Consider the following 25,424-nt stretch of genomic DNA (forward strand, 5'->3'; position numbering starts at 1 on the left):
ATTCATGGCAGCACCTGGTTGCATGAGCCCTAATGAAGGGTCTTCTCTCACACCAGGGCATTTGCTGTATGCTTTTGATCTATTGTATTGGGGTATTTAACAAGGTCACTGGATGCACAAGACATGGTGGGTATTCCTCAGTTGTGGAAAATACATCCCTTTCTTTGAATTCAGTGGCGTTTTTCAGATGCTTTTATGAACTACTGCCATTTTATTTTGTTTGCTTGCTCCCTTAGCAATGTAAAAGCTTCAGAAATTGTCTGTGACAGCTCAAATTCCACTTTGTCAGCCCAGGTTTGCCTGAACACAGCTGCTAGCTTCAGATTGTCCCAGATATACAAGAGTGGAGTTTGCCTCAGTGACTGCCTCTACTAATGAGAACTTACTCAGTCATACCCCATGTCTATAAGTTGATAAGAACTGTGAGCAAATCCCAGGTCTCCTCCTTTTCTTATATTTACTTTTACTTCTGGGCTCTGCTGCAGTTTTGTTTACCTGAATAACTCCAAAGTTTTCATAAGTGGGTCCAAAGGAACCAACTTCATACAGAAAGCCTGACTGCCTCTGCCTTTGTTGCTAGTTGACATATTTCCTGTATTTTATCCTTGATTGGCAATGTGGCTGTGCCAAATTGCATTTCAGTTCCTGTAGCCTCATTCAGAATCAGCAGAGCCCAATATTCTGTTCAGACTGAGTTATTTGACCTGAATTTTGCAGGGGAATAAACTGCTTGCCAATAACAGTGTCTCTTTTCATCTATTACACTTCAAAATGTGTATGTCTTTATCCACACTATCTGTGGATCTATGCATGAAAGTGCTGGTAGCTGACTCTCCTGGTAGTTCAAATTGCAAACTGACTTCATTAAAACCACCTAAGCATAGGATTGAACACACAGGTTAGTTTTTTTATTGTATTTTCTGTCTAACTACACTGTCAAAGGAAAAGACTTCATCCTTTACAGTCAGATGTGTATAAATGGAAAATCCTGGCTGTGTTTTCTTATGCCAAACAGAAACTGAAATTGTACCAGATTTTGAACTCTTTTTGCTGAAGGTTTTGGGATTTAGGAATATCTGTGGAAGTTTGAGGGGGGATATCTGTTTATCTGCCTGTGTATGACTGCCAGGTTATTTACCAGCAAACCCCATTAGCTTGAAGTTGATGTATCTTTGCTTTTCTAGATGCTTTTTTGTTTTGATCCTCTCACGTGGGGATCATGCAGCTCAGAACCACTGTCAGGTGTTAGCATCATCAGCCCCATACCTGGGTATTTTCCATCCACATTGTGGCTTCTGTGGCTTCAGTGCTCTTAGCAAGACACCAGCTGGGGATACCTTCTGTGTGCACCACATTTCACTCCTTCTGGACTCAGTCCACCCTGTCTGTGTGACCAAGAGTTCAGGGATGTGCTGATGTGCTCTTGTTTGGCAGCTTCTGTTACAGAAGGGTGCAGGTCTCAGCTAGAGACCATGCTGGTGAGTGCAGACAGTGTGTGGGGTAGACAAGTTTAGATTTGAGACTGTGCTTGGGCATTATCCCTAATTTAATAGCACAGCTATAGAAGAATTTGAAAAGAAAGTTTGCAAATAGTGCACAACTATTGGGATTATCACACATAAAGATAGCAGCAACTTTGGGGAAAGGTTTCATGTTACTGCACGACTGGGTAGGTTGAAATTCAGTGTTCAAAAATGCAGAGCAACAGGCGACAGGAAAATAGCATGAAGTAAATACACAAAAGGTGAGTTCTAATTTAATTCCTAGCATTCAGGGAAGGAGCTCAGGCAATCACAGTGGATAGTTTTGTGGAAAGCTCAAATGTGTGCTCAGCACAGGTCAAAACCCAAACAAATCCAGAGCGCAAGATAGAACAGTGAGAATGATCAGGAAGAGAACAAAACTGGTTGGAAAAAACCATTTCTGAGGTATTGTGTAAATCCATAATACATCTAAATCTCAAACTACTGCACACAGTTTGGCTGATTCCTGCTTACAAAGGATATAATTGAAGTAGCGAGTGGTGACAAAGATCATCTTTTATATGGAATAGTTTCTATACAAAGAATGACTCGATAAGCTAGAGCTGAGCGCAGAAAACAGATGGCTGAGGAGGGATATGATAGAGGTCTATGGAACTATGGATGGTGTATAGAACGTGAACAAGGAATAGTTATTTACTATTTCTAATAACACAGGAACAAGGGGCAGCCAATTAAATGATTGCACAGCAGGTCTGAAGACAAAGATAGTGCCTTTCACAGAATGCGTAATTAAATTGTGAAATGGCTCCCATAAAACGAGAATAAGAGAGTGGGATGATTTTGCTTAGAAAAGGGGTCACCAAGGGTAGATATGTGAGAGGTCGCTTACACCACAGGGGAAGGGGGAGAAGGAATGACTATTTGCCATTTATCACCGTATAAGAAGTTTCCCAATTAAAAATCAGGCAGTGGATTTGAAGCAAACAAATAAAGATAATTTTTCTCCTTTCTATTTATAATTAAACTGTGGATCTTCTTGCCAGAGGATGTCATAGAGGCTGAAAGGATAAATGATACCTTTTATTTCCTGGTTTTGCTAATGTCCTTTTTGCAGAACTGTTCAGAGTTGTCAGCCAGAGCCCAGATTTATTATTGCAAAGAAGTCACAATTGTTCTACAAGGTAGATCTTGTATTGTGCCACTCAGGCTACTTGGACGGAGCAGAAATCATCTCTAATTTCCAGGCAAGGGTACTCCAATAAAATAGCTGGTGCAGAATTGTCATGGCCTGCTCGGGGTTCTCACTCTGAGGTACACTGCACTGCAATGCTTATCTGTATTTCCAAATGGCATAGGCTTCAGTTAGCCACTGATCTATTCTGCCCAAATCTGGGAAAGAAAATGATAGAACTTCATAGAGTGTGTTAAAATCTTTCCTTTACCATAGTGGTAACTCCAGCTCAGACCCCTTCATTTAAAAAAGGCAGAGGAAATAGGTTCTGTTTGTCTTTACCAGTAGTATTCAAGGACTGCGGTTTAGTATTTTGACATATTTAACTCACTTCTGTCCTGTGGTTTGGACATAAGTAGCTTGTTGAGTACATCATGAAAAGCACAGGTACCAAGTGTATACTTCTCAGGCGTGTAAATACTTTTCATTAACTTGAAATACCACACATTATGCCTGGGCCATTTTACCTTTGGGGACATTTGATTGTGATATGGCCATGGTTTTTGGAGCAGTTTAGAATAGCAGCTGATCAAAGCTGATTATAGTAGCAGCAATGAACCCCACGGATGTTAGACTCTTTATAGCTTCCCAGAGTTTAAGTATAAAATATCACGAAAGTTTGCTCCAAGCCTCATCTGAATAAATGTGAAGTGGCCCTATTCCAGATTTAAATTGCTTTAACTAAACAGAGGACTTGGTTATCCAGCTGGTCCCATAATGTATATTTGTAATCCTCCTGATACAGACATGATTGATCTGACTTGACAATTTACCACAGAATCCCAGACTGACTTGGGTTAGAAGGGATCTTAAAGCTCATCCAGTTCCAACCCCTGCAGGGACCCCTTCCACTAGGGCAGCTTGCTCCAAGCCCCTGTGTCCAACGTGGCCTTGAACACTGCCAGGGATGGGGCAGCCACAGCTTCTCTGGGCACCCTGTGCCAGCGCCTCAGCACCCTCACAGGGAAGAACTTCTGCCTAAGAGCTCATCATAGTGTCCTCTCTGGCAGGTTAAAGCCATTCCCCTTGGCCTGTCCTTACATGCTCCTATGAAAAACCCTCCAGCTTTCTTGTAGGCCCTTTTAGGTACTGGAAGCTATTGTAAGGTCTCCACAGAGACTTTTATTATCAATGAATAATTCCCTTACTGCCAGCTACAGCCCACGCTCAAACCCACCTGCATAGTGAGGATGCCTTATCATACTCATAACCACTACTGCCAGCCATTCACAATGCTTTTGAGACATTGGATTATGAACACAAATAGGAAACGAGTGAGAAGAAAATGCATCTTCCTTGTGCATCGAGGTAATTCCTGAAATGAGAATGGGCAAACTATTGCTGTTGCCTGTAATACTCCAGTTAATTGGACAACTGCTGTGCCAGAAAAGCTTTTCCTCACCTCCAGCAAGTAAAATTTATACTGGTGGCTGGTAACAAGAACATCTTGATAAAATGGTTGAATTTATTTTATAACTATAAATGAAAAGAGCTCTTAACAAAGGGGGGTAACTGATATGCTCTGTAAATCAAGGATAAAAGGACACGGGCTCTATTGAAGATTTTTTCCCCTCGTCTTCTCTTTTTCAACCTTTTGATGAGGTGCCCTGTTGCTCTGAAATGAGCTTCCACTGAAGTACTTCTGGAATTATCTCAAAGAGAAAGGGATCATTTAAATGAGTTAAAGCCCCCAGACCAGATCCGCTATCTCCAACCTTCGGTTCATTTGGTAGATGAAGAATTTTGTGGAATTTATAAGTAATTTCACTACTAAAGCAGAGGCTTATGAGACAAAGAAGTCTCATTCATTTTTTCCTGCTTCCTTCTGAAGCGGGGAAGGATGATACATGCAGAATAAAGATGAAAGCAAATATGTAGAAGAGAGGGAAGAATCTGATAAATTTGTACCTTCAGTGTTTAGAAAACACCTACAGGCAACGACTCTTCCAGTTCCTCCAGAGCTACCTGGGATTTCAGTCCTTCAGGGAATATTCAATTGAAGATATGATAAGGCGCTCTTTTCTATTTACTTTTTTCCCCCCTTTCAGACAGCAGAGAGAATTTTAAAGGTGTAGGACAGGACAGCAGGCTCCAATTTTCTAATAGAGAGGGAAAGATTGTTTTTATTCTCCTCTATTTTTTTCTTCAGGGAGCAAGAGATATTGCATGTGCCAGAAGGAAGCCAGCCACGGCTGGAATACTCAACAGACTGGACCCGTACGTTCCTTATGACCTCTATAAGTAACACAAAATTATGGTTCTCCTCATTTCTATACAAGGGGAAATTGGTCATTTTCCTCCCTGGGTAGGCATGGGGTGGACTAAGGCTAGCCTGACACTGGGTGGGGTGTTTGCACTGACATATCCGTTAGCAAGCTTGTCATACAGTTCCTGTGTATTTGAATAGGTCTATAGTGCTATAATATACATTTATTTTACGAAGTACTCGAGCTATTGCTTATTGTGTGTTACATGGGCTGACTTCTACTGCAATGTGCAGGCAGGCTGTAAACTTGTACTCCAGTGTAAACCTTGAAAGCAATTTGCACCCCTGTGTCAGAGAAAGCATTATGCTGAGGAACTCTGGCATGCCAGACAAAATTGCGGACTTAGAGACCCAGATTAAATATGTGTTTCAGTCCTTAAGCGCACAGACTCCTACTGAGCTCAGCTGGAGGTATATATGCATAAGCACTTGTGTAAGAATATACTTGAAAGGCATTGTTTTATTATGCTTTTAAAATGCAATTTTGATGCAACATCAACAGCAGATGCAAATGGCTATAGATGCACAGGACTGGGATCTACCTTGGAAAGTCTTAGGGAATCCAAGTGACATTCCAAAAGCTGAAAAATCTCCTGGAAGAGGTAATCACTGCTATAATTTCCATACTTGCCTGTACTGTGATTGGCTTGTATGGGATCTACCAGTATATCCAAGGAACAGAAGAATGTCAGAATGGATTCTTTCATTTTGGTGATGAAGTGCTAGCTTTGCTTGCCAGCACGCAGGGCTCAATAAAAGCAGACAGGCCTTCAAAAAATTGCAGCATAAATAGATGAACTCTTTAAAGTAATATAAGTTCTGTCATCTAGAAGTGAAATATAGACTTAAGTGCCCACCAAAGTAAAAGCTGACCGCACATTCTGCAGATAAGTGTTAAAGTTTTCTCAGAGCGCCTTGGCTGAGAAATGTTTTAACTACACATTTCCTTGCCACAATAGACAGAATGAAAGCATTTGAAGTCAAATCCATTTTTCAAAGGAAGAAAACAAAGCATCCATAAGAAAAAAAGGCCTATCACAGGGTGAGGTCTCCTGATAGCCACTCTTCTGAGGGAAGCTGCAATTAGCTGTGCAATAGGGAAGGTGAACTTAGTTGCATTGCAACAGCATTTATGATTTCGGTAGCTAGAATGCTGATAGGGACGTGCAGGGGGTTGGTTTCAAGACTGCCTTGTGAGACAGAAGGTCAGGATTCCTGTGGTCTCCTGTCATATTTAATTCATATCCTCTAGCCTTCTTCACCATGTTTATTGAATTACAGGAATAAAATTAAATGAACCAAAAACAAAAGAAGAGAGGACATGGCCAGTCCTGATTTCTTTTACGTCCTTATTGCACAGCTGACTTCAGTGGGCTTGTAAGAGAGCATCTTAAAGCAGAATGTGGAAGGAGGGAAAGGTACAATTTAGTATAAGCCCTCTCACTGCCCCCATAATTGCATTTAAGTAATTTATTGCAAGGAGCGACTATTTGCATGTGAGAGGAGGAATCCATTTTTTACCAGTCAAGAATCTCCCTGTACAGTTTTTAAGGCTAATCTTTGTGTACTCCCTGTGTGTGTTTATCAGATTCCTTCTTGCCACAAATGAGGTGGCAGTAGAATGGCTTTTCAAAACCATTCTTTAGAAAAGCATCACTGGCAATTCATCACATGAGTACTAAGAGGCAGCCCTCAAATACATTAAAAATAACAGTTTCAGGGAAGTACCCTATTGGCATCCTTATAATGATGATTCCCTGCAATCCTCTTAGTTAAATTGATACAACCTTTATCCTCTCTTCCCAACTGAGATGCAACAAGCACAGGGTTTCCAACAGGCCTGCAGCATGCAAGCATCCTCTACCGAATGAAGATTTTGTTGTGTCCTCTCCACTCCAATTATCCTGTTTTTATTGTCCTGTATGCTGCCTCCAAGAACCAGGCTGGTTTGGGTACAACTGTGGAGCACTGATTTCTCAGCTACCTCTTCCATCAAATTTACACATAGTGTCTGCACTGTGGTTTAGACATCATACAGTTAAAATAGAGCAATCCCCTGATGCCAGCACAGTCGTATCAGACCAGTCATATCAGAGCACAGTTCATATCAGAACAGCCATATCAGAGCAGTCATACCAGAACTTCACACAAATCACCTGCACTGGTACCCAGTAACATCTTTGTAACAGTGTCATTTGGGTTTAGAGCTAGGTATGTGCAAATCTTGTTGGCTGAGTCTGACCCAAAATACTCATCAAAACCCGAATGTTTTGAAGTTCCATCCAAACCTGCAAGCTCACCAATATTTAGCCTTGGCATTTGAATTTCTGGAAATGTCACAGCTAATAAATAATGTATTATTTTCTGAGCTACAATGTACATTTTTATTTTAAAGCTCAAGTCTGCTTAACTTCCAAAAATTCAGTGCTCTGCTCACGTACGTGGCAACCTATGGGATGGCCGCCTTTCCACTTAATACATTTAATAAAGGTGACCAGATGCTTTGTGGTTTTAATGGCTTGTTCTGCATCCCAACAAAATGTCCCTGTTTTGGCTGCGACTGCAGATGATTCATTCTGAAACCCAGCCCAGCTGCCCTGACACAGCCGAGGCAGGGCACAGTCAGAAACCAAGCCATCTGTGCAAAAGAAGTGGGCTGGAGGAGTGCTTTGTCAGGGAAAGACTGTCATTTCTTTGTCACCATGTTTTCGAGGCATCCAATAACCAAAAAGTCCTACGGATCCAACCTCTCTGCCTTCGCAGTTAAATTGTGTAGTTATATTCCATGTCCCATCATATTCTCTTCCTTTCCCCCTTACTCAGAAACCCTTCAGCCTGCTCTGCTAAGAAAGCTCATATGTAGATCAAATGTTTCTGTAAAAGGTAAGATGTTGCTCCCACTTTAGTTCTTTCCAATCATATGGCAAAATTCCTGACCCTGTAGCTGCATTAGCCGAATCTCATGCTAGAAAAAGCAAGAGGGATTCATTTATGGCTTTTCTGGCTAATTAGCTCAGCCCAGTTCTGTATTAGCATCACTCTGCTGTCAGCACAGCCAAAAAAGACATCCTGCATTCGTGAACACTCGCGCCACTCGCTTGCGGGCTTGCCGAATTCAAGGGCAAAATTCTACCCGCAGGCAAAGCTCCCCATTGCCTCAGCAAGAGGCAGGCATGAATATTTGAAGGCAAAGCCTGGTCTGAAGTGTGTCACTGAGATAAGCCACTTCATGCCCTGAGAGGGTTCTGGCCCCACAGCATCTTCCTCCTGACCTGCAGGCTGTGTTGAAGCAGTGCTGACACTTCTCCCTGCCCAGACGCTGGAGCGCTCAGCAAGAGGGTGGTGGGAAGGAAAGGTTCCTGTCAAGTTTTCTTTACAGCCTATGTTCTCTAGCATTTGAAAGAACCATTGCAACTCAAGTATTCTGGCATGCATACGAATGACAAATACGCTTCAGAGGCAATAAATTAGCAATTTCAAGGCTTTACTTCCCCTCATGGACTAATTGCCAGAGATTATAGTATATTATGAGAAAGCAATGATACTAATGCCTAAATATGCTTCAGTGATTATAGAGCTATCCTCAATAACCAAGCTGTTTAAATGTCAATGCAAGAAAGCTCTTTATTATGAGATTAAATATTATTTTGAAGCAATAGGAACTTCCCAATCTGCAATAATACTGTCTTGGAGCAATATATATTGGACAAAATATAGGCTTTTTTAAATGTGTACGTTGAAGGATCCCAAAATATTTTGGTGCTGCAGACTTGACCAGCATTCCTGATAAGAAAGAGGATTTTGATATCTTTTTATTTTGCATTTGTTACTAACATGCTGTTGCCTTCATTCCTCCCCTTTATGTTAATACCTGCATATCACCACTGTACAGAGAAGATAAATTCTGTTGTTTGTTAGTATGAGGGAATCAAAGCTCCGAGCCCTTCTTCTTTCCACATCTCTAAGTACTACAGTCTTGCACAGATGCTTTTGACAGCCCTACCCCTCACACCTAAATAAATCTGTTTATAGCCAGCACTGAGAGAACTCTTGGAAATAAGACAGAAGCTCCAACTTTCAAGTTCAGCTGTTGACATGAAGCAGAGAACAAAAGTGTCTTTAAGCCATAACTCCAATTCCACAGTTCTGGAGATGACAGTTGGTGTGGATTTAAAATGGAGGGAGGCTGAAAAGCCTAAAAGCATTTAGCATCCCACTGCTCTCCTATAGGACTCCCACACACTATGGATCTTGTCACACGGCTGCATAGCATTCTCCTATAGATGACAGCAGCATTATCACCTCTCAGAATAAGACAGCGATTTTTCCTAGAAAACCCTAAGCACTGCAGTTGGTATGAGGTGCACCAGGTCTCATGATTGCAAATCAGAAGAGTTCCAACATAGAAAAAGATCATAATATCTCATGATCCCTAGAATTTGTAGGTATCTATTCATCTCATTTTGAGGTTGTAACTTAAACCAGTAGAGGGTAAAGCTCACGTAGGAGGTTGCTAAATGTCATTGGAAGTTCTAAATATATTCTAAAACTATAAAAATACCCTATAAATATAAAAATTCAGGGAATGTCTTTGAATCTGAAGCTTGATTTCTAGTAAACTTGGTAATAATAACTAATAATTACTGTAACAGTATAGAAAACATCAAGATAGGCCTGTGGGGACAGAACATGTAAAATTCAGGACATGAACTGCAGAAAGACAACTGCCAATGAAGTTGTGGTGGGATGCCCTCTTGAAATAATTTTTTTGTTTAGGAAGTATTGTTTCTTAAGCATAGCCTGCAGATCTCCTCCATGGGGTGCTCCTGAAGTGAAGAGGTACTTCATACTTGGGTGACCAGGGAACTTACCAGCCAGAGTTCCATTCTGCCCACCTGTAGCAGGCCTGGATACCTGGATCCATGTCCTAACACCTGCTGCTGCAACCTGGCTATCTTTAATTTTGGATTTTTGTTGCTTCATCTTGGCCGAATTCTTCAGCCATTTTCTGTCTCGTCTATAAAATGTAATGCTTGTTTACCTCAGAATGTCTGAAGCTCCTTCTGATGCTCAGGTGAAAGACACCTGCTGTATATGCTCAGAAAGGACATAAATTGCTCTATCATTTGTACCATTTTCAAAGGTCTATTAAAATCACAGTGTGACTGACAGGGAACATGCTGAAAGGCCATGAGAACTCTTTTACTGCTCTTCCAGGCATACAGTAGTCTGACATCTTTTTTATTTTGTCTTGCTTAGAATATATGATGGGAAACCATGTCTTTATCCTTACAACAGTAATGAACTTGCAATACTAATGCTGAGTAAACTAGAAGTAAAACATTGACACTGCTCGAAGGAGAAGTATGTGGATTTATAATAGAATAGGGAAAAATTACCTGCATTTGGCCACTTCTATGCAAATATTAGTTGAACCCAGATTAAATTCCTCTTTTCTGAAAAGCCCCATTATTCCCAGCTCTCACTTACCATGTATCCCGGTGCACACATACACTTCCCCGTGATGCTGTCACAGTCTGCACCGTTCTGGCAGGGGCAGGTCAGCTGGCAGCCTTCACCGTAGTACCCAAGGGGACAGGTTTCGTTGCAGTAGAGTCCAGCCCAGCCAGCTTTGCAGCTACATTCTCCAGACAATGGATGGCAACTAGTGGAGAGAGACAGACACTGAGGAGATGAGGACTGAAAGAAAAATACAGTCTGTAACCAACAGTAAGGCTGGAAGGGACCTTAAAGCTTATCCAGTTCCAACACCCTGCCATGGGCAGGGACACCTTCTACTAAACCAGGTTGCTCCAAGCCCCATCCAACCTGGCCTTGAACGCTGCCAGGGATGGGGCAGCCACAGCTTCTCTGGGCACCCTGTGCCAGTAGTGAAGAATTTCTTTCAAATATCTAATCTAATTCTATTCTACTCTAATTTGTGTTTTACACTGAGTGCCGCCTCAGCAGAACTTTTCAGCAGGGAGTGGTAGAAAGCAAAGTGCTTTGGAAGGGAAAAATCTCCTTGGGAAAAGAGTTTTGCAGGGAATATTTAGCCATAGTGAACAGAACTGATCACTACCTGAAGCCTTGGGATTAATTGGGGCAGGAGTCAATAGGAGCCCTGGGACTAAATCTCAGCTGTGCAGGGGAATGAGTCAAGTTCCATTCTGCTGAATAATGAGCATTGCAGCCCAACATTAATCTTCTGGCTTTCATTTCTATTCAGACAATTCCACACTGCTGTGAGAGCACACAGAGAGAAAAGTAGAAAAGAGAATCAAGCCCAAAAAACTGGACAATGCCTGGTCCTTCTGTATCTGCTGGATGGCAGACTTGACTTAGCCCTTTGTTCCTCCTGCTATGAAACAGTTTATTCACCAATTTCTCTTCTACAAACAGAAAGAGCTTATCCCAGGTTTTCTTAAGGCAGTAACTTCCCACAGCAGGAGCCACACTGGGGCTGTGCCGAGGCAAGGGAAGGAGGAGAAGGCTGGAGATGTGATAAGTCTCAGTTTGATGAGGTGAGGTTTCCAGGGGAGGGGAGACTACAAGGAGGTGTCCAGTCTGGGGAGATGAGGTGGTCAAAAGAGAGAGAAGGGAATGGAGAGGCAATCTAATCTTTGGAAAAGGACCTCACACTGTGTAAGGCTTCACCTGAGAGCTCAACATGATCTGGGCGCCTCTGCAGCACGGGTTGTCCCATAGTAGCACTGCCTAGCCCTCAGTGAGAGAGATGAGGAATACTACTGCTACAAATCAGATTTTCTTTATTATTCTCAGAACAAGAACAATAAAGGAAGGATAAGGTTCTACAGGGTGGCACCTCTCCATGGACCTGTCTCCTGCTTTCTTGCCTCATAGAAACTATTTATTTTCCTTTATGATTATTTATTGCTCTGGTTTAATACTGCAGACATGACTGAATGGGTTCCTTTACACCTATAAAATTAATATTGTATATGTTAATTTTCAAGGTAACCTCATAAAACGTAATTTCCAAGTGTGTGTCTGGCAATTACTGGTAGGAGAGGTTAGTCATATACTGTTGTGACTAAGAATGATCAGATTTTGTGAGTGTCATATGTTTCATCATAAATAGTGTTTTAGTGACTAATTAAAACAATTCATCAGCTTAACAAACTACCATCCATGAAATCCTTCTGACAAAGCAGTCCCTGAAATTATGGTTGCTCACAAAGCACCTCTTAACATTCAGATGAAAATAATAAAAGCTCGTTTTTTTCCCCCTCTGTGTCTATTAATCATTACCTAATAGGAGCAGAAAGCTAAACATTAAAGAACTATTCTAAAGTGGATTTCTTGTTTCTCTGTTTTCACTACTGCTGCTCATATCATACACTTCTATGAGAACAGCATCTGTTGGCTACATTTAATCTTTCAAAGGTAATATATGATCATGGCAGTCTGAATCAGCCTGTGACAATTCAATTGAAAATACTATATTCAGGGAGAATTTTGACTCCAAGGTTGTCTCCTTTTTGCACGCATGCAAGCTCACATGCACTAAAATGAGAAGCAAGAAACAAATAGGTTTTGTGGAAGAGTCTGCAGGAGACAGGGGGCTTGCACTCCGAATTAAAGAGCAGTAGAAGGTTGAGACCATACTCTGCCTTGCTAAAGCTTTGTCCACTCTTTCATTAGGCTATGAGCTAGGAAAAGTCCAGTGCAGATGTTTGGGTCCCTGCATCCATGGACTCTTCCCACTGAAGCAAGACCAATCTTGTTATCAGCCTGAGCATATCAGAGTTCTGGTTTTCTCCTAGGCCAAGCACTTGCAGTCTTTTAATGCTTTGAAATATTTATCTTTTGGTGCCTTACAGAGTGCTGGCATTGTAGGATTAGGAAAAAGCCTCCACATTAAACTCCAGAGTTACGGTACCCATAACAATAGGTCTGGATAGGTAGCAGCAGTTGGTGAATAGACTGTACAGCAAGGGAAGGGAAACTTCTCCTTGACAATAGCAGAATAAATCTTTCCAAAGCATTTGCCAAGCCACACAGTAACACACACTATAGTACTATGGTAGCCTAACAAGCAAAAGGACCTCAACGTAGCTAGGTCTGAAATGAAGCTGCAGGCTGTGTCCAGCCAGGAGACACAGGAGACTTTCTCAGATACAGTGAACACAACGCCTTGAATCAAAACCACTTGTTTGACAACGAAGGTGCCCTGTGGCAGTGTTAACTTGAAGATGGCTGAGATTTAGATGTCTAACCAGCTGTTCTTGTCCCAGCCCTGCCAGTGAATCCCGTCCATGTACCTTACTCTTTCTGCCTTCATTTTCCCCATTTGTAAAATGATGATCCAATCATATATGCATCCAGACTGCCCAGTGAACTAAATGCTAGTTGTATTGAGGCATAAATGGCAAAGGTGTTGAGGCAAAGAATATGAAATACAGTTAGAAATGTGAATTATTTGTATAATTCCTTCCTTCCTGCTCTGGATACCTTTCTAGGTCTCATGAGTCCATGGAACACTTTGCCAGCACAGGTTACAGCATATGTAAGGCACTTCTCCATACCACTGACAAACTGGAATCAAGGAACACACACAGTTCCTCCAGAGAAGGATCCCTGAATGCATGGATAAGAGTCCATCCTCCCTCCGACAGATCCCAGAAAGCAAACCCACTCTTGAAAGACTTTGGCAGTGTTACACATTAGTATTGTGCATTGAATCTTAATAACTTCTATGTCTTCAAATCTCTTGCATAACAGGAAGGAATCGTGTCGAAACCCTAGAGTTAATGCAAGCAGCCAAGTGCTCCTCTGGCTCTAGGCCAGGCAGAGGCAGAAACAAAGCTGTCCACCACGCACGATATGGCAGGAGAAGGAGATTGTTCCATGGCTCTTGCTGCAGTTTGGGAGCTAGAATGTGGTCCCTGGTTTTTGACCCACATTTACTGCCATAAAAGAACCTTTTTTTAAACTCACTAGCTGAATTGAAAAACAGAAAGTCTTTTTTTGACCTTTAAATTTTTTAAGCATCTTATTTTGAGGAAATCTGAGGAAACTGGGTAACTTTCTTCAGGCAAATTGGGAGAAGAAATCCTTTCGACAGCACAGTCTGTTCCAATTGCTGAATTTGTTCTCCACACATCTTTCAGCCAAAACAACTTCTTCCCAGTGAATTTCCTGACTTCTGTTTATACACTAGCATTAGTCATCTCATCTTAATTAACAACAGCCCTAAACCTTATTTAACAGTGTTTTCTGTCTTCTGGTGTCCATACTGAGTCAGCCTCATCCAAGCACACTGGTGACTTGGGTCAAGGCAAAACTTCATGTAAGGTACAAGGGGTATGGACCTTCAGACTTTTCAGTGTTGAGGCAATAATTGGATAAATCTCTGGAGATTTATCCATTTCATTCCATTGTCACAGTGTCTTCCTTCCCTTCTTCTGTCTTTGACCTGGGAAGGACATTACTAAAGGCATATGGCTCTGCATGCTGACTCCTCACTAGTGTTCAAGACTATTTCAGCTATCCAGTTCCCTCTCTGCTTTTCAGAAGAGCAAGCCAGGGTTATGCCTTTCTGACTATTGTACACTGGGCTTTTTGCATAGGGGAATTTTCATAGGTGTTCCCTTCCCTGTGGAAGGACAGGCCAAGTCACCAACACATCCTAAACTACCTAACTCTGGGGTTGTTCAGATGTTCTGTACAAAGTGCCTTTCAGCGTGCTTTGATGCAGAAATTATTGGATGATGTTCTTCAGCCATTACTATGCAGGAGGTTAGACTAGATGATCACACTGATCTCTTCAGACATTAAAATACATCTATGAAAATAGAAAGGCTGATTGTGTATTTCTTAATGTCCCTCACCAACCCGCTCCTCAAAGCCTTCAAAACTTTCTATTCCAGCTCTCAAATAACTAAATCAAATGAATCAAAACCACTGACAGAAATAAGCAAGCTTCCATCACCTTCTTTCAGTGTTTATATATAATCATCCTGCACACCAAGGTATCGCTACAAGTAGCCAACAGTTTAAACTGCTTCTAGGGAAAATAGATGGCTGTCAGTAAATAAATCACTTTGGAAGACCAATTCCAGTCATGATAAAGATTCAGCAGAAGAATGGGAGGAGATGGGTAGGAAGTGCACTGTATGGGACTGGTTAAACAATCAGTGGAAAGATTTGTACAGAATATGGAGTGTCTTTGGAGAAGGTCGTTTTCCATCAACTCTGACACTCCTTGGCTCAGGAATTGATGGCACTCTAAGGAGCTCATTGAAAAGTGGAAAGCTGAAATACCATGGATGAATGAAAGAACATTTACTGATCTGCAGCTGGCTGGTACCTCTTTGTTCCATAACAGCAGTGACAAGATGTAGGGAAAAGGGAGATTTTATCAATGGAGAGACTAGGCTCATTTATTAAGGAAATGGAGATACCATCTGAGCAGAGGAGGCTGCCAGTGAAGCTGATGGAGCAGTGATGGGAGGGAAGGCATTAAAACATATCTGTCAGGCACGTGGTGTGTGAGAATGATCGTGTGCCCAGAAAAGAGCTGCGAGAGGATTCGATCCAACTTGAGACCTCATCCTTCTCCACAGCTGGATCATGCCATTCTGTTCTTTCAGGAAGGATCTTCTGGCAAACCCCTAGAGCACCTCTTTGAGTAACCCAGGATGAATTCTTGCACCCTCAAAACCAAAGCCTTCCCTTACTTAAAAGACTTTTACTGAATTGAGCCCTTAGCTGAGAAAGAGCAGTCAAGCTCAGCCCTGCCTCTGGCCTGCAATCCTTCCAATCTATGTACAGCTTTATGGGAAAGCAAGCACACAAGCAGCTTTCTGCAGGCCAGGAGCTGGGGTGAGGACCAACATGTCAGCTACTGTCCAAGAGTGCATTTTCACCCTCCAGGTCACATGAAGAAGAGCTTTTACAGAGGAACAGTTTAGCTTGTATTTACCACAGGTTTTAGCCTTGCACACAGGTGGGTGCTGCAGAATGATGTGACCCGCAGGAATTCACACCTTAGCTCACTGCAGTAATTCCTGACACCCCTATCCTTGGTACAACACAACATTCGCTGTTTGTGTATAATGCTCTGCTCATGCCTTATGGGTATTACTTTTTTTGGCCGTGATTTCATGATACACAAAATAATCAGGAGTGATAGAAGCCTGTTGTACAGAGCTTCTCTGAGGTGTCAAACACTGGTTCCTCGCAGGCAAACCCAGCAGAGCTGGAGCTCTCCGTAGAGGACTCGTATCATCAGAATTACAAGGCTTTTAAATAATCCATTGTGAGCTTTGACTTTCAGTTAAGCAAAGCCTCACCACTCACAGCTGAACTTGAATTCACAAGAAAGGTCACCTGTTTATTTCCAAGACTGAGACAAATGGAGTCTATCTCAAGCACACAAACAGATTTGCCTGAAGTGGAGGGGGTATGTGTGTGTGTGCATGCACACAAATTAGGTGGGATTGCTTGCATGCATAATTGAGGACAGTGTTTATATTTTCACAGGCTGCAAGACTGCAAGGTAGGTCTGCAATCATCAGCAAGGCAGTCAGGTCCCTGCCTGTCTGCTTGAAAACTGAAGAATGTCCGTATCAAGGGCAGATTTGCTTGGGCATCAATTATCCGCACCTCCCTCTGAAGCCTACATCATCCTGCCTTGGCTGGGAATGCTTAACATTAATGGACAGAAAACGGAGGAAATCAAGTGGGACCTGAGGGGCTCAGCATCTTGCAGGCATGGCAAGGAAATGTGGGCACTCTAATCCAGTGGAATAGCTCAGACTAGGGTGGTTTTGCTGTCCACGCTCCCTTTATTGCATATGAGGAAGCAAGGAATCTCCAAATAGCAATTCCAGCAGTCAGTAAACAAGGCAAGAAGTTACAAAAGGTAAATAGGATAATAAACAAGGTAATAAGGAAGAGTCTTAAATTCTTCCTTTTTTTTCAGAGTTTGAAAAACATATTCAAGCCTACAGTGGGAAAGTAAATTCAACCTATCTTGTGTTAGGTGCTCAGGTCTGTTTGTGGCTCTAGCTCTTAGTAGTGAGAATCTCAAGAATCAGGTCCTAAACAAAGCAAAAGGGAATAAAACATCAAAACCCGACCTTTTAAGTGGGGTTTATTCCATTTTAGGTATATTTCCCTGATCCTTATTTTCCTGAATATTTCACACATCCGCATACTGAATGAAGAGCAAAAATAGGCACACATGAGAAGTCTACTTTGACAATGTCAATGTTGTTACAGTTCCATAGGCTGACTTGGGGATATTGATTTCAGTCTATTTATACATCTGCCTCAAGCGTTTTCAACAAGGTAATTTGCCACGAGACATAAACTGAAGCAAATTAGGTTTCATTTTGAAAGTCCCCTCGCTGTCTATGGATCTAACAGGAAAACCCATGTCATCAAAAGAGACAAAGTGATGGATTTGAGTAAATATATCCCTATTTTTAAACTTCAGTGGGTCATTCGACATACATATGGGCATCATATGACAATTCTTATGCCCAGAAGACTACAGCTACAGTATAATGCCATAGGTCAGGTTGTTTCAGGCTAGAACTGTTTTGATGGTTAACAGGTATACGCTTAGTAGCTGGCTGGACTGAGGCTCATGGTTCCAAACCTAAGGTCATTTAAATCAAAGGTTGCAAGCCAGATGAACTGTGTTCTTAATTGAAATGAGAGCAGAAAAGGGAGTAGGTGTAGTTAATTAAATATTTTCCCAATGTTTTTATTTGACCAGTCCCTGCACTACTGTATGATCCAATGTACGTACCTGAGAGTGTTGGTGATATTGCAAGGACATCTCTTGTTGCATTTGAGGCCATAAAACCCTTCTGGACACATTCTTTCTTGGCAATAAATCCCTTTAAATCCAGGATCACATATGCACGCTCCATTTACATGGTAACACTTTGCACCATTTTGGCAGTCACATCTTTGTGTGCACTGAAAGCCGTATGTCCCAATAGGACACTCTTCTTGACACCTGCAATGAAATATGTGAGACAGGATCCAATCAAATGCTGTAGCTTAGTCTGCTTCTGACTTTTACGCATGGACGTTGTTGTTGATGAATGAAGTACAAAATTATTGCTCATTTATTTGACTAATATACTGTGGATGATGATATCAGTGGAGTGCTGCGATATCTTGGGCACACAAAGTGCTGTTAACTGAAAGTGCATTAATCTCTTTCCAATTATATCCTGCAAAATTTGCATTAGTTAATATTACCTTAGTTAACAAAGTGCATTCTTGTTTCCTGGACCTTGACAATCCCATTCATCAACCATAAGAAATTGATAGGGAATAAGATACTTTATAAAAAACCCCTCATCTCTTTGCTTTCTCTTTATTACAGAAGGATCATGCACCTTCTTTAAAAGCATATGGTCCTCTTAGTGGTAATGAGGATTGAAAGGGAATGTGCTCTATTAAGTAATACTGAGTAAAGTGCTCTCCAGCAATGTGCAGTTTTACTTTCCCTCCATGCTGTCACTGCACCAGATTTATACCAACTAGGAGAAAATAGACTCCTTTGTCTTTTCTGTGTGTGTTCTGAGTAACTAAAGCTCCAATTTGCTTTTCATCTCCTACTCCAGGGATCCTCGGTGGTACAAAATCCCAAGATAAATCACTTTCACGCTCCTTAGAGTAGTATGTTCTCCAAAATTGCCCACATTTTTAATATTTGGACCTGCAAACACGATACACAGACTGCTTTAAATTGCACCTTCCACGCACTGTTTAAAATATGTCCCTACTGGATACATGATGAAATCTGCCAAAAAGTTTCTTTCATTGTCCTACACAACCAGTTTCAGCGTTCCTCATATTTCCTACTTTGAAAAGCTCAACTGAGGTCCTACAGAAAGCAGCTGATTCTGTGCGTGACACAATTCAGTGGTTTCAAGATTCTGCAACGAGTCAGTCCTCCAGTTTACATGATCCACCGTGAAATACAGACAGACCTTTTCAGTTAATAACAAACAGAAAAAGAAGCCCAGAAAAGTGCAATTCCCTTATCGCATGGATGCCAGATATTGGAAATTGCCTATCAGCATTAATTTAATCCTGAGCATTGATTAAAGTGTATACTGTAAACTCAGTGGATAGAGGCAATTGTTAAATGTCTTTCTGCAGGTCATTTCACAGCTGGCAGGTGAGAGTTAATATAATGATCAGTAATAAAAGATTAATGTGTGGTGCAAGCCAGCAAAACTGCAATGAACACAGTCAGTGTATAAGAAGAGCATTACTTTGCAGCTTCAGATGATCACAGTTTGCTAAAAATAAATGAATAAAACAAAAGGCCTAGCTAGTGATTTAATTGCAGCAAGCATCCACACAGCTACTAGTTACAAAATCCAAGTTCAGGAGTTCAGATTGGACCCAAAGAGAGAGGAGCCTGTGACAAACAGGAAAGCAAAGAGCCTGGGGAATCACCAGTGGCACTGGCCGCTCTCCCTGCTGCTGTTAGGGAAGGTTCAGCTGCAAAGGAAGTAACCTACAAAGAATGGGTGACATTAGGACTGAAACACTCTGAGCAAATGAAATGCAATGAAGATCATATTCAGATGCCTTATGCCTCTGCTGCTGTATACAGCTCTACTAGTTAGCAGGAGAGCACTGTACTCAGCGAGATGAATACTCAGTCAATAGTGCACTGTATCATTCTATATTTATAGAAGATGAAGCATTACCTAGCAGGGAGAAAAGCATCTGGAAATGAAATATTGACGACTTAATCTATTTACATAATTAGCCTTTTTCTACTAACAATTTAACCAACTTACTGATTTGGAGATCAAGCAGCTACTGCTAATGAATTTTATACAAAGAATACTAATAATGACTCCTCTGGAACATAAGAATAATCACAGCAGGAATTAGCTTTCTACTTAAACATCTTTCCTTTGCAACATATCAATCTAATGTGTCCATAGCACCATTAACAACCAGATACATTGTTCAATTAAATTACAAAATGAGCTGCTAAGCCCTAGTTATGTTTCTTGTTTAATTTACATTGCTTTCTGCCTATCTGGGGACATTTGTATTATAATATCCACTGAACTTTAATATGTACTATAATTATTTGGGTTGAGATAGGATAATATGGCTGTCACCTGTAGAATTAATGAAAGCAATTTCAGAAAATATTAAGCGTTAGACAGCCTGTTTAACAGATGAACTTACCCCCACACCTACATCCTTTCCAGATATGTTTTCTTCACAGAATAATGCTGTAAAAAGTATTTTAGGCTTTTCTGTTTGTTTATTTTGAAACCATGCTACATTTATGTAGCGCACACAAATACTAAAAGCCATCCAAAACACACTAACCTGCAGATTGCCATCCTGTAGAGAAAAGATGCAGGTGCAAACACAACAACAAGAGAATTAGTCTGCTCATAGAGTTATAACAAACGCCGTATTTGTTCTGTGAGCTTTAGTTTCAACAGCAATATAGAAAACAAAGTTCAAACAGTATGTTCGCTTTTCCTGTCAGCTGCTCAACTCTCAGACACCCCATCCTCAGCTTCTCACTGCGCTTCTGCTATTATTCCTTTCCAGTTTGCAAACCATACATTTATGTGACACAGGCAGTCATTTCAGCAAAGCACAAAGCTTCCTCGAGTTATTAATAGTGCTTGCTGATTTCCTAGATACTCAGTGCAGAGCTCCTTCCTGGAAAACAGGTAGGGAACAAAGGTGGCAATTACACTTACACGGACCTTTATGACCATTATATCCCCCAGATATTTATCTAAATATATGTTCCTCTGCACAAGACGATGCCCTGTAGCATTATTTAGGGCTTACTGACTTAGTAGCTGAAGTGTATTACCATTTTTATTGTGGTTATTCACAATATCTGTTGTTGTGAAGAAAATTCTTTGAGTGCCTTGTATAATTTAATAGAGAACACTACCTTGTTGTGCAGCAGCATTCTCCTGCTATACTTGCAATTACACTGTAACACTGCAACACTTGCATGAGATCCAAAGCGTAAAATAGACTTTAAGCTACAACAGTGCTGACTACTCTGTCTCATTGTCCATGCTGTATGAACACCTAACCAGGGAAAGCAATTTAGGCTTTTAAAGACCTTGTGCCCACTGCTGTCCTCACTGAAATCAAAGGGCAATGTGCCCTCAGCAAGCTGTAGTTAACAGCAAGGTAAGGGTTTGTGTGGCTGTGGAGAACAAACCATCACAGGCAGCATGCTGGCCCAGCCCAAGTCAGAGGCCAAACTCCAACTGAACATAATGAGCCTAAGGTTTCACTTCCCTACTTGAAGGCTGATTAAAGACTGATAGATAAACATGTTTTAACCTTCTGAGAACCCATTTGAAAGGTGGGAATTTCGAGGCTAATGCAGCTTCTCCCTGCTGCTAGAAAAGCCTTCCAAACTGACACTTCACTGAACTTTCTTCTGTTCTCATTCATCCCTCCACCCTCCTGCATTTCTGCCCTTCAGCCTCTCCTTTCAGTGTCTACATTTTACTTCCCTGCTCCAAGAAGGGGTAGGTGAGCTTGCTACTTGCCATCTCCTTTCCTCATTCCCAACATGAGATATATTGGCAGTTGAGCAAAGAAGCTGGCTGAGCACTGGGCTGCTGCTGGGAGCTCCTGACAGCTCTCACAGTGTTGATTCACCTACAGCCAGAAATCAATCTAGCTCTGCAATAATCAAACGAGGAGACCTAAAGGCAGAGGGCCTGTGTCAGCTTGCTGAGCATGGCCAGCACTTGGGACTGACATGGGGACGACTTGGGATTGACATGTGGTCACCAGTGTAAGTGTCCAGGCTGCATAGTTGCTTCCTTTAGTGCAATTGTCTCCTAAAGGAGAGAGAGAGGTTTTGTTAGCACCAATAACTATATGGTACCCAGTGGCTGAAATCACCATCTCCAGATGGAGGACGGGCAAAGAGAGACACCCTGATGCCTTCTCCACTAAATTAATTTGAAATAATTCATATTTCCACCATAGTCAACCACATGCAAGTCCTGATGTCACCTCAAGAGCCATCTCCAACTATCACTGTCAATAAATGGAATCGAGGAACTTCCACGTTTAATGGGGAAGAGCACAGCCTTCTGAGCCCTGAAGGTCAGTCTCTTTGTGTGTTACAAAGACCTGATGATTATACAATGAAGGAAGAAATGAGAAATTCCAATGAGCAGAGCTAAGCCAACATGTGCTGCAATCACATCTTGACTTTGCTGTGTAGTCATTTTGCTGAATCCACGACACCTTTGTAAAACAATATTATCACCTCCTCTGATGGATTTATGGGTGAAGGCTCTGGTTTATAAATTCTGAGGATTTATCACCTTTTGCTGGTGCCTGAGATGGATCAGTGCTGCAGCAGCACAGAAGGGGCTGAAGGAAGCATTAAACTGCTGCTTTGCTCACTCTCAAGGATATTAATTTGTATAAATACAGTTCATTTACATATCTTGTAAACATGCAATGTTCTCTATTAAATTTATCACTGTAAATATCTAAATTAAATGTAATCCATTAAATTTTAAGTTATATTAAAAAAAACCCCTGTAAGTGAAGAGAAGTGCCAATAAAAAGTAATAACATTACCACATTTATACTGCTTGAACTGCTTCAGAAGGATGAACCTAACTGGAACAATGGGAACATAACATCATTTTTCAGAGAGTGAGATTGTTCTAGAAGGGGTATAAATATTGCCAATCCATGGTTAAAACTAACGGCTTTTGGGCTTGATTTTTACCTGTCTCCTATATAGCCAGCTGTGCAGATGCATTTTCCTGTCACGGGATCACAGTGTCCTCCATTGTGGCATGGGCAGTCCTGGCTGCAGTTAATCCCAAATGTTCCAGGAGGACATGGCTGTGCACACACCAGCCCCTGGTAAGGTTGGAGAAAGAGCAATAGTTCAGTCAACATTCATAATGCAGTAGATGTCTATATGCAGCTTGGATTTTTATTGCCTTTCTTGCTAAAACTAGACCTAAGTGTAATGGCAATATTCTTTCTGTTTAAGATGGGCTAAAGACAATCTCAAAACCTAAGTGAATACTTAGGAAGAAAGGGATTGTTGGAATAGCTGCATCAGGAGGAATTAAGTTCTGCTAGTTGTGATAGCCTACAATGATCTCCTCTGTTCAGACAGCCCCGCTTCAACCAGACACTAAGAAGACCAAATACAACTGTTGGAGAAGTCCTCTACTGCTCTTCAGATCCTGCCTACTTCATTCCATTTACTCTTATCCAGCCTCATCTCTTCAAACAGCACAGAATGGTATCTGCTTTGTCTAAGACATGGACAGGACAGCACAGGAACAGGAGATTGGGATAGCTGCAGAAAGCCACCAGTGATGATATAAAGGCAATTTGACTGTCCACATCAGCAGTGCAGCAGCCTTGGCCAGAAAAAGTGATTTTGTAGTGGAATATCTGCCTAATCCCCAAACACTGCCTGGATGCATCATCCAACATCTTCCCAGCCCCTAATCCCCAGCTTTGGAGCCACATCTCAGTCCCTGACCTGCTTCGACTCCACTTTTTGCTGGCCAACTCCTTCCACCAAATCCCCAGCTCTAAGCTCTTTTCTCCTTCCCCTCCCTGCTTAACCACCCCTGAAAGTCAAGAAAAGACAGACTGTCACTTTTGCTTGTGCTCGCTGGCACTGCTCATAAGGAAAAGCAGTTGCCGGGCAAGACCTACTCCAGCTATTCAGCCCCAGGGTGGAGAATGCTTACCGTAGGCTGTGTCTTCAGAGAATTTACCTGCCAAATTCAGGTGGTTTTCCCCCAGGTATCCCATAATGTCCCTACCAAGTATCAAGGCCTTACAGGGATTTCCCTAGACTTTGTTAGAAGCTGTATGAATGTTTTTTCATGTGAACAAACAGAAAATCTGAGGCTGGCACCCAGCTGAGGAACTTCAGCCAAAACAAGTCTGGCAGTGCTGTGATCTGAAGATGAGGTCCTATAGTGGGAAAGGTTTGGCAACAGCAGTAAGTGGTGCTGCTGCCAGTGCCATGCACAGTGCACAGTGTCTGAGAGAAACAGTGGGGGTCTGTCCCTGTTATTGCTTTGTTTTAATCTTTCAGAAGTCTTATTTCCCCAACCAAGCCCCGGGAGCTCTGTGTTGTGAAAAAGACACATATTAGATGCAACTTATACAGAACATAACCCAGGAACATAATAGCTGCTTTCACTCCTTGGGGTTCTTGATAAAACAGTTTGGGAAGTTTAGCAATATCAACAAGCCCAAAGTGGAGAGGCTGCCCTTCAATGTAATCACAAAGCAGATACTTCAAGCCTTTCCCAGCCAGTGATAGGTGACTGGCTGTTAAATGGACAGGTTGGCCTCAGATCAAGAGCGTTCAGATTACAGTGTTAAGAACCTGGTGTCTCTGGACTTGAGTGATACACAGCACTATAGATCTGGAAATGGAAGCATTCATTTATCTTGATAATAAATACTTTCTCTCTGCACATCTCAAAAGCAACAGGATTTCAATCAACACATGATGAGAAAGCAATACTCTGTGATGCATCCCCCCAGAGCTGTGAGAATCTTTAGGCATACTTTTAGCATTAATATGTACTAAGGGAATCCAAACCATCCCTCTCTGGAGGATCAAATGTCAGACCAACGTTTCCTGCTGCTTATACATCTAATCAGTAAAGTTCACCCCATCAGCACCTTTTTTAAAGCCCTGATCTCATCAGCTTCTGCTTTTGACATTATTTCCTGTATTACATAAATTTCCTGTGTTATATAAAATTGCCATTTTGTAGCATAGAAAAGACTTTTTTTCTGCTCCATTTTCTCTCACCCCCATGTTTAAAATCCACAATAAAGGAAAAATAGACAAAGAGCACAAATTACAGTTGCTTCATAAAGCCCAGAAGCAATGAGGAAGAAGTGATTGGCAGAATGTGTTGTATTAACATGGCATCATGATGCAGAGCCTTGAGGATGGGATCTGGGACCCAAACAGGGTGTGTTGCCAGTGACAAATGTTCTGTCGTGAAAGGAAAGATCGTAGCTTTCCTGAGCAGGCAGAGACTCCTTCAAAAGTGCTTCTGAGAAGCATTGTAAATGCTAAATTTAACTTTTCTCCCTGGTTCCTGAGAGTGCTTGGAGAATTTAATACTGCAAATGAGAAAGATGTATAGAATTGAACCTGTAAATTGTTAATGAGGCCCTAAAGCAACCAACCGCCAACTCCTACAGCCACAAAGACACAGAAGTGGAAAAAGCCCAACACTGTAGTGTGCTGGAAACCATATTTTGTTGACTGGTTCAACCACATCTGCTGTGAGCCAAAATCTTCTTGGTGGAAAAACCATGGGACAGTAAAATCTCACAGGACGCAGCTCCTATAACTTGTGCTTCTGGGAGAGGCTACACTGGGTGGGAGGAAGCAGGA

General features: G+C 41.7%; 1 protein-coding gene across 2 annotated transcripts in view; it reads right to left on the bottom strand.

The window, feature by feature from the left end:
- MEGF11 (multiple EGF like domains 11) overlaps positions 1 to 25,424 on the bottom strand; it is a gene marked incomplete at both ends in the record, with an annotated part of 198,984 nt that overhangs the window by 67,034 nt on the left and 106,526 nt on the right. For both annotated transcript variants that reach the window (XM_080626389.1, XM_080626390.1), the window contains 3 exons: positions 10,472 to 10,646; positions 17,766 to 17,978; positions 22,752 to 22,888. In XM_080626389.1, coding sequence (XP_080482515.1) covers positions 10,472 to 10,646; positions 17,766 to 17,978; positions 22,752 to 22,888 — 525 coding nt within the window. The remainder of the gene's footprint in view (positions 1 to 10,471; positions 10,647 to 17,765; positions 17,979 to 22,751; positions 22,889 to 25,424) is intronic.

This window comes from Psittacula echo (genome assembly GCF_963264785.1).
Source record: "Psittacula echo genome assembly, chromosome: 10".
In the NCBI taxonomy this organism is placed as follows: Eukaryota; Metazoa; Chordata; class Aves; order Psittaciformes; family Psittacidae; genus Psittacula; species Psittacula echo.